Source organism: Anneissia japonica, unplaced genomic scaffold (assembly GCF_011630105.1).
Source record: "Anneissia japonica isolate Jap-2015-1 unplaced genomic scaffold, ASM1163010v1 scaffold550_len331619_cov169, whole genome shotgun sequence".
Taxonomy (NCBI): Eukaryota; Metazoa; Echinodermata; class Crinoidea; order Comatulida; family Comatulidae; genus Anneissia; species Anneissia japonica.
In genome coordinates this window covers 149,167-159,571 of record NW_022731233.1, presented here as the reverse complement: position 1 = coordinate 159,571, position 10,405 = coordinate 149,167, and the positions used below count along the sequence as shown (strand labels likewise).

The window sequence follows — 10,405 nt, the reverse complement described above, 5'->3', positions numbered from 1 at the left end:
AGCGTACAGGTTTGGAATATTTTAAAATCCTTAAGTTAAATTATTTAAAGTTTTCTTTTTATTTTCAATGAAAAATAAATGCGATCGTTAATATCGATCTTGGTACAATGTAAACCTGTAATCATATGTCTACGGTACTTATACAGAATTTTACTACCGTATATTATAGGCCTAGACTAGGACCAGGCCTCCTACTATAGTATAGAGGCCTAGTCCAAGACCCTGTTGCAAATCCCAACCCACATTGCTTATAATGCCTAGCATAGGGCTCGTGATCGAGGTACCCTGACCATTAAAAATTAGCAGACGTACTGGGAAGCGTTGTTCACGGCATTGAATTTTAATTGCAATTACATTTTGATTTTAACATTGACTTTTGCTGCGTATGGCACCCCATACTTGGCTAGATAAAAGTTTTTTATAATTATAAGATGGCAGTGTATGCCAAATTTTAGAGGGTATAAACAGTAAACGTCCTCTATTCTCCTTTCTATTATATTTTGAGTAGCTTGGGAGTCATTAGAAAATAGGTCGAGTGTGCTGTCCTTCTTTATGGCGTTCCACACAATCGTGCAAAAGCTATTCTCGCTGGTAATTCTTTATGTAATCGCACAAAATGACCCCATCCATTTTAAACGTCTCTTTTTAATAGTGGTTGACCGTAAGTCAGTGTTCACTCTTGTTTCTATTTCACTGAGTAGAGGTTTGTTTATAATCAGACAAAAGCGTATTTGGTTTGCCCGTTTGACGTTCCATGCGATGCATACAAACCATGGAGACTTCATACTTCGGACAGATTTCCCCGCGACTTTTGTATTAATGCTTCCTTGTGCTGCTGGATAAAACAAAATAAACCGCTTTGGGAGCAACAATATTTTGCTTAAAATTTGTTAAGCTACAGATATGTCTATCTTTTTAGAATAATTTACATTCTATATTTTTTATATTTGTTATTAACTATAATTTGTCTACTAAAGATTTACTAATATTTGGCTAATTTTAAAAAAATGTTTTAATTTTACTTGCTTTATCAGAATTAAACTATGACCCTTTGTGCCAAAAGTCAATTACTACGCATGCGTGGCTTACCTCGTGAAAATCAAAAATGTCGTCTCCTCCTCCAGCCAAAATAAGGAAGGAAGAACCAACAAATAACGGCCAAGATGCCGATGATGCTGCAGGTAAAGAGGTTACAAAATAGTAAATTTTATATTTACCATATAAAATGGTTTTTAGTTTTACTTCTATATATTTACCATTGAAATCTCTTTGTTCAACACGACAGCAGTGAGTGCGGTGGTGGTTCAAACATTACACTGGCGTACACATGCTTTGTTGGTTGGCGGGTGCCCTGACTGGCCGCTTCAGCGGTAGAAATGAAATCGGCCACTTGTGCCTAGCTTCCAATATACAACACAACACTCATTTTTATTATTCTGTTGTAGTATTAAAATATTTAAAGAATATCTGAAAACCTTCAATCGTATCATTCATTCATTTTTTTAATGATTTACCAGCCTGGTGGCATGCACTTGGTCTGTCGTTTTAGTTTAGGTAGGCCTAGCTAGTTAGCTGAGCCTAGCCTACTCTTATACTCCAGGCCTAGCCTCTTGCTCAAGGCTAGGCCTAATCTTGGCTAGCCAACAAGCATGCCTGCTGGTTCTACCTCATCATAAGGAAATTACACTAACTAGGCCTAGGCTAGAGACTACCTTGCCTGTATTTTAGTTAGATTGTATTTTTTGTGACATGTACAATTTAAAAAATTTAATGCATCAATTTTTTTTAATTATATAGATGATGAACAACAAAGAGCTATAGAAGAGATTGACAATGTTCAAAACACTATTGATGGTTTGAATGAAAGAGCCAGTGAAGAAATACTGCATGTTGAGCAAAAATACAACAAGCTCAGACAGCCTCATTTTGAAAAGCGAGCGAAGCTGATCAGTAAAATCCCAAATTTCTGGGTTACATCTGTATCCTTTCATATCTTTTACAAATGATTGATGTCCCAGTTTTAAATATTGACAGTATTTATTTTCCTCACATCCAGCAGCCAATTACAGGATGAAACAATGCTGTATAAAGTATCTGGAGTTGAGTTGTTTTCCTGTTTTAACAGAATTTGAACCCTGGGATTGGAAGGCAGCATCCTAATCACCAAGCTAGCTACAGCTGTAGTGGTACTCTATTCTATTTCAGCAATTAGTTCATTATACAGCAGCGTACAAACTGCAGGATCAAGGCTCCCAGCTTCCTGAGCTTTAAGTATAAATGTAGCAGAGTTTCTTAATACTGCAATAAAGATAAAAAGAACAGCACTTTGAAGATAAATATATAATACATTCACACTTTATAACACTCAGTGAAATTAATGTTCTGCTCCTGATGAGGGTTTCTGTAATCTAATCCAGTAATTGAGCCTATGTACATAACTATAAACAATGTATAAAAGCTAGTTCATTTAGGTTTTAAGTCAAGGGTGGGCATAAAAATGGGTTGTAGGCCAAACTTAATTTTTGTTTTAACACCATGGGCTGTAAGCAAACTTATGAAAATTTAAGATTTCCAAGTGGTTGCAAAAACTTGAATAAACTTTTCATTACTTTTCACAGATATTAGGCATCAGGCCTTTCTAGCCAAAGATGGTATGCATGCCACACAGTGTTTTTAATTTATTTATGCAGGCCACAAGAAAATTGTTATCGGGCTGCATTTTGCCCACCTATGGTTTAGATAGTAATAAGCATAAATAATACATACTGGTATATTATACAATACGTACATAAATATTTGTACCGAGTTATCAATAAAAGTAGTATAATTGTGGCAAGATATTAAGTATTAAATTTAGAAGAATGTTTGCACATTGTAGTTTCCTTATAGTATTTGTTAAGTTTGTAAACCATCCACAAGTTTCTGCTTTGCTTGATGAGGAAGATGAAGAAGCGTTACATTATCTGACAAAAGTGGAGGTGCAAGAATTTGAAGACATCAAGTCAGGTTACCGAATCAACTTTGTAAGTTTATATTGTTGCTTTCAGTTTACAAATAATACTGTGTTTATTAGGATACAGTCGTATAAAATTGTTTTACAAGCTGGAAAAAATACAAACATTGCATACATCGCAATTATACTATAACATGGTAATTTTACTGTAATTAGATATTACTGTGTATTTTTTTATACACAAATTTACAGAGATACAACCTTTGGTCTACATAGTGTGTCGAGATTGCCGAAAAGGAAGACTTTTACTGTCTTCAGTCCCTTTGTTCTTAAGAGCCCCATGACTAAAAATCTATGTAGTGAAATCCAGATTTGGATATTGGTGAATTCATAAATGTATTTATGCATCAATTGCACATTATTTATATATTTGTTCTATTTGCACTTCGCATATTGTCTTAGTCAAAGAAAGTTACACATTGTCAACTTGAAAATTTTTTTATAATATTTCAGGTTGAAAATATTTCATTCAACAAGTGTAGTTTTATTCCCCTTTGACTGTTTTAAACCATTCTTGTAAACCTGGATACTAGAAGCTTTTGTCGATAGTTTTTCCTGATAATACATATCATGTTTAGTTTGTTAAGTGGTTGAAACTCAAGCTTTATAACCAAATCTTTTTCTTTATAGAATTTTTCTTCCAATCCATACTTTGAAAATGAGGTTATCAGTAAAGAATTTCATCTAACAGAAACAGGAGATCCAACTTCAAAGTCAACGCCCATTAGGTGGAAGCCAGATAAGGTAAGCATACACCAAACCTGTAGGAAAATTCAATTCAGACCGTGAGGAATTTTCCCCCCATTTATACATCAATTTTTGAAATGCATTATAAGACCTTGTTTGTTATTGTTGATTACAAAGTTCTACTCACTTGCAGACATGAAGGAGTACATGCACAATTAAATCACTTTTGCATTCATAAGCATAAATTATAAAGACACTTGTATTAGTATTCCATAACCTACATATACATACCGTTATTTCACAGTGTTCTAACTTATTTAAGAAAAAGGTCTAAATCCCTGGAGAGCCATTTGATCTTCTTGAGAAGGCCAACAAAAAAACACCTTTTTTTAAAACAAAAATATATTAACAAGAAGGGCACTAAACAGTTGAATGATATTTTTAATAGGCCACTTTCAAGCTTTACTTAATTTGATACCAAAACCATGTATTTTAGCCCGGTGGTTACCAATACCAAAATTACCAGTTACCAGCCAAAATTTATGGGGTAAATGGTTGGCTTTGAACCCTAGGATTAAGCCTAAATATCGATAAAGACCCTTATTTCAAAATGATGCTGTGTTTGGGCAACATAACGTTTTTCTTATTCTGGAGTAAATGAATGCAGAACTTCTGGTTGTCAAGCATGTTATTTTTCTTTTAGGATCTGACGGAACGCAGTAATCCTCAACAAAAAGGAAGACGGCGCGAGCCTGATGAACCAGAGAGTTTTTTTTGTTGGTTCACCGATCATACAGATGCTGGAGCAGATGAATTAGGTGAGGTCATCAAAGACGATATTTGGCCAAATCCACTTCAATACTATTTGGTAAGCTTTCGCACACATTTTTTTTTTCTAACTAGTTACTTGCCAGCTCGAGTGAATTTCAGGTTTCAAAAAGCATATGTCATAAAATATAACAACTGACCCAACACAGTTACATCCCACAAACACACGTTTGTTTACGTATTGTGAGACCTTAGGAACAATATTCAAGGAGTTGGTTTAAGCTGAATGGTGCATTGTGTTGCCTTGTACATAGCTTATACTCACACGCTGGTCGGCCCTGTCTGTCACTCAATGTTTGACCGGTGCTGATAGGCTGTTGATCGGCGATGTTTTTTCAATGATTTTGTGAACTTCAGAAACATAATGAAACATGAAATACATGGCTCTAAAATCCAGGACTTTTAACTGTAAATGCCTTTTAAATACGAACTCCCTTCATTGAGACATTGTGATGTGCTAGTGAGAACCCTGCTCAGAGTGCCTCTATTACTGTATTTGAGGCAATTAGTAGCTTTGTTTGTGTTCGTGACTACTCTTACTGACTTGCTTGTAAATACAGTACATTGTTCTTATGAACAGCTTGCTGTGAATTGGATAACTAATAGTGATATAAAAAAATGTATGACTTACAGGGATGCTTATAACGATTTATCTTTCTAACTTTTACTAATTTAGGCGCCTGAATTGCCTGAAGATGGTGATAGTGAAGCAGACGCTGCTGACTTAGGGGATATTGCAGAATTTGATGAGGATGAAGATGATGATGTTGATGATGAGGAGGGATTGGATGAGGAAGATGAGGAAGGTCTAGATGAGGTTGATGATGAGGAAGAGGTAGGTGTTATTTTTCATCTGGTTTTAGTAGGTATAGTACTAAAAAAATAGAAGTATATCACACAAACTCAATATATGATTTATATTATAGATATCTATGAATCCTTTATCTGCAAAAATTTTGAAAATCGGTTCACGCAATCCAGAGATATGGCAATTTCAAATACCCGTAAACTGTTAAAAAAAACCTGCTGTAATTAACAGCAATATAATTAATTAATTAATTAACTACAATATTCATACATAATGATAGTATATGTATTAAGTATAACCAACAAAACTAACCTGGACATTCGTTTGTTTTTGAGAAGCTTGATTTCTCATTCACTCCAGTCAGCTAGCTGCCTAATGCCTAACCGAATTTTCAAAGTAGGGTAGACTTCATGCTTATTATTTCAGATGTTTCACTTTTTGGACAAATCGCTATTGCATACATTGCCCTTCGGCAGACTGTGTGTACATGTGAAGTGCTATGCCTAGTTTTAGTAGAATTTTGGCATAGAATGTAAATGTTTATTTTGGTTTTTTATTGGAATACTTTATGGTTTTAGCCTTTACATGTGTTTTGTAATAGCAGTTAAACATTGTCTAACTCGAATAATTTCCAAGTCGACCTTTTACATACCAAATTCTTATGTTTTCCATTAGTTAGTAAGTCAAATTTTCTCTCAAGTCCAACAATTTTTCAATGCCATTTTGGATTCGACTTAGGCAAGTTCAACTCTACTATCAGTTTTAGCCTTTAGCTACCTGATTTTAATACATTTTTACTAGTATACATAGTATAAGAAAGTATATGATTGTAACTTCTTTCTATTTTGCAGGAAGAGGATGAAGAAGGGGAAGATCCTGGGGATGACGAGTAACTTCTCTTAATAATTTAGTTTCTTCTGATTATCTTGAATGGGTAGCACTTAATGATATTCAGTATGTTGAATGAACTGCCAGCTACTGTGATGTGCCAGAACAAACCAGGCAGAGTCACTCACAATTGTATAGCTACAGTTTCAGAGTTGGGGTCATTAATATTGGTCTATAAAATAAAATGTTCCCAAGACTTTATAAGTGATAACTAAGTTTTCATCGTCACTTATTGAGTTTCTGAGTTATCCATCGATTTACTATTTTTTATTTCACTTTTTTTATGTTTTAATTGTAATATTGCTATTTAGACCATTTGCATTGGGGAGCAATGCTCTCCATTAGTGATTCTTTTTTATCTGAAGAAGTAGTGGGAAATGATTTCTTGGAGACCTCATTGAGATTCTAAATATTAATGTATGTATGGACAGTAAACAATTTGTATGCTATATACAGTATGCTGTAGAATTAATTTCAGGCTCAACTTTTGTCATAAGAAAAAAAAAAGACAACTTAGTTTTCTGTAAGAATTTTGTAAAATTTTAGATGTGTTGTCTCTTTTTTTGAAACTAGTTTTGTAGATTGCCGTGTCTTAGATAAAATTGCCTTTGATATAGATGTTTCCTTGGTGACCTCTGATGAAAACATGACAGGGAAAGTTTCAAGTAAATAATGCGATATATGATCCAACAAGCCTCTTAAGGTCATTAAAAAAAAAAAAAATTGGTAAATACGTTGGCAGTAAAACTAGATTTGACACAACTAACTAACTGTGGTTTTACAAAGAAATGTACAAATTTCCACCATCAATACAGTATCTTCATAAATGATGTGTTTCGTTTTGGCTTGTATAGTGGCCATGCATATTTCAAGATACAAAGGCCAACAATTGTTTATGGTTGAGTATTTTTGCTATTGTGGTTGAAATTTGCTAGCCCACATCAGCAGCGTAAACAAAGCACATAACATAAAGTTATTCTGTATTGATGGTGGTAGTTGGCACTTTGTAAAACAATCGTAAGAGTCTCATCTGGTTGTTGTGGCAACAGTTGCTAGTGACCTTATTTGACTGCCATCAATTGTAAATGGTCACATGATCTGATTGGCAGAAATTTTTGATCACATGTTCATAATCACCTTATTTGATTGGCAGCAACCTTATTTGATTGGCAGCAGTTAGTTGCCCTGCTATCCAATACTGGGGGTATCCTGATTTTAGGGGAAGCAGTTGTTGATTGTCAACCAGATTTGACAGCCGTCCATTGTTAGTCATCATCCTATTTGCGAAAAGTTGTTGATGGCCACCTCAACAGGCAACATCAGTGGCATAAACCTGATTTAGACAGCAACTGTCGTAAATAAGAAGATATTTTCAACAATACTGTATTTGAATGTATATATTGCATACGTACTTGATCGAATATAGAAAAATGATGGATAAATTTATAATTTATGTCGAGTGAAACAACTATAAGTGGGGTGTTAACTATTGGATTGCACCTCACTAAAGACACTGGTTATTAAATTGAAATCCTCCCCCACCCCCTTCCCCCGGACTGGCACAAATTTGTTATGTTAATGTTGCTCGTTTGAAATGCACTTTAATTTTGATGCAATTCATATTGTGTGTTAACCATTCCCAATGTCAAGTTATGACCAATAAATACAGCATCCAACTTTCTCAGTTTCATTGTGAAGTTGTTTGATATTTTCGTATAAGCTTTTAATTTTCGATGTTTTGCAAAGTACATTGCATTTCACTACCTATATACTGTCAATTCCTACTGTATTATAAAAACATGATTGAATGTACAGTACGGTAAAGGCAAGACACTTTTTATACCTTGTTTCGCAAACTTGTGTTTTTTAAAGATCGTAGAAGGAGAGTGGAAAAAATAATAAAATTTATTTTCATATTTAGCAAATGGTTCTGCTACAGACATCCAGACGGGAAAAAAATTGTTGGTGAATGTAAGCAGTATAGTAGCGGAATCGTTGAATGCTTTAAATTTTTATAATCAAGAAGAAACATACATACTGTGTCTTATTTTTGGAGATTTCGGCGGCGGGTGTAATAAAAAATTAAGAAAAACATTTGTTTTTTTCTGAAATTTGCATTTTTCATGGCGGCAGATGCGCTAATTGGCCATAATAAAAATTTTATTTTTATTCGAAACCGTTTTTAGTGGGCTAGACAAGGTATAAAAAAAAGCTTGCCTAATAGAATAATTAAGAAAAAGAACAACAAAAACAAAACAAAAAAAACCCTGGAGAGAACACATGCTTTTGATACAAACGCGATAGTGTTTAGTAAAAAAAAAATAATGTTCTGATTATTTTACATTCACCTTCATACAAAAATTTAGAGGTTCTGTACAAGTGGGTTAATTTAAGTATTTAAAGTTATTAGAGTTAGCTGCAGAGCATAGGCAATATATATATAAGTAGATAAAATATATTTTATGTATATACAGTATATTTATAGCATAATTTTTTATATCATGATTTATATATTTTAAAAAAAATATCGTTTTGGAGATCTCAATATTGGCTATTACTATAATATTGATATACTGTACTGTATAAAGTATAACAGTAATTTGATTAGTCGAAATTTTAAATAATAAAAAAATTCAAATACTATTTTTGTTAAAAATAATACTTTATTAAATTTTCGGCCACAAGTTTGGCGTTTGCAAATGTGATTTAACGCACAGCAAAAACTCCTTAAGTGGAGTAACATGATAAAAGAATTCCATCAAATTTACATTGGATAATTCAAATACGAATTACACATACTGCACTGTATAGGCATACTATTTTATTCAGGAAAAATATGATTTGAATATTACTGTAATTTTGTAGCTCTAAGGTCTTTAAAATAACAATTTGAATTTAATATTGATTTAGTTTTGATTTGACACAAAAAGTACATTTTACCCTTAAAAGGGGATGGACCCATAGTGGAGTGCAGGGGGTGCGGAGGCTTCAGGGCGGTGGGGGTTATACGATCATAAGTAATCGGTAATAATGGACGTGCTGAAACCAGGTCTGCCGAATAGAAACACTAATTTACTTATTACAAGATGTCTTGCAATCTATTTTATACTACAGTATTTTCTACAAGTACCAGTTATACTACAACAGTAGTATCATGCACGTGCACAACAGGATCCCAATATTAGTAAAACTTGTATGACCATGAGCTTGTATTGTAGTTAGCATGCACACGCGCAACAAAAGAAAATCTCGCAACATACGTCGATTTAGGACTATCAAACAACGCAGTAAAGCCACTGGAGTTTCAAAATTCTAATTCTGATTATTAGTAAAACCTTATAGTAAGACCTTGTAGTGTTGCAGTGGCGTAGCTAGCGGGGTCAAAGGGGGGGGAGGTACGTGCCCCGGGCGCCAGGTTTGAGGGGGCGCTGAAATGGGAGAATAAGAGTAAAAAAAATAAGCACTTTTTAGAAAAATACTACGAAATTGATGTATGTCGTCGGGCATAAATATTTTCCAGTTAATAATAAGAATCTGAATGTAGTTGTTTTTATTGGAAAATATTTAGAATGTGATTTCTTTTTAGTCCATTTAGATAAATACAACAGCCTTACAAATTAGGATAGGCCTAATGGTAAAGTTGTATACAAAGTTCCGGACATTGCAGTTTTAATAGTAAGAAACAGGGGTGGGGGCCAGGTCCCCCTTCGGGGATAGCTCGAAGCTCGATCACGCCCACTTTCTACTCGTCAAGGAACCCCCTGGCGCCACCCTGGTAAGAAAGAACATAGGCCTATGAGAGCAAGGATAATAATAGTTATTCGGGTTTAAATAATGTTATTTAGACAGTGCATGATATGGACGTACGGTACGGATATGCTTAGGGTCTATACAACCAATATCAATTTATTTCAAAATATTATAATTATAATGGGTGTGAGGGGGAGAATATTCAACTCTTGCCCCTGGGCGCCAGTGACCTCTACAGTAGCTACTCCACTGTCTACATTTAGCATGGTACGGAGCCCCTAAAGGGACATGGTTAGAAAAAATATTTCGATAGAACGAAATAATATTTCGGGAGAACGAAATAATTTTTGAGGGAACGAAATAATGTTATTTGTCTGAAAGTTATTGTCATGACGTTACACTTTTTTGGGTTAAGGACCTTTCGCAGTGTC

General features: G+C 34.2%; 1 protein-coding gene across 1 annotated transcript; it reads left to right on the top strand.

Annotated features, from left to right (window-relative positions):
* Positions 1–1,023: 1,023 nt before the first annotated feature.
* LOC117115276 (protein SET-like) lies at positions 1,024–7,908 on the top strand. The gene is made up of 7 exons (XM_033258993.1): positions 1,024–1,181; positions 1,798–1,979; positions 2,901–3,023; positions 3,644–3,757; positions 4,404–4,568; positions 5,205–5,363; positions 6,188–7,908. The coding sequence occupies exons 1-7, from the start codon at positions 1,106–1,108 to the stop codon at positions 6,227–6,229; spliced, it is 861 nt and encodes a 286-aa protein (XP_033114884.1). The 5' UTR covers positions 1,024–1,105; the 3' UTR covers positions 6,230–7,908.
* Positions 7,909–10,405: the final 2,497 nt, after the last annotated feature.

Excerpts from the sequence above, each read along its gene's own strand:
- LOC117115276 (XM_033258993.1), top strand. The coding sequence starts at position 1,106 with ATGTCGTCTCCTCCTCCAGCCAAAATAAGGAAGGAAGAACCAACAAAT. Across the intron at positions 3,024-3,643 it reads CAGGTTACCGAATCAACTTT|AATTTTTCTTCCAATCCATA; the intron begins GTAAGTTTATAT and ends TTTTCTTTATAG. Across the intron at positions 4,569-5,204 it reads ATCCACTTCAATACTATTTG|GCGCCTGAATTGCCTGAAGA; the intron begins GTAAGCTTTCGC and ends TTACTAATTTAG.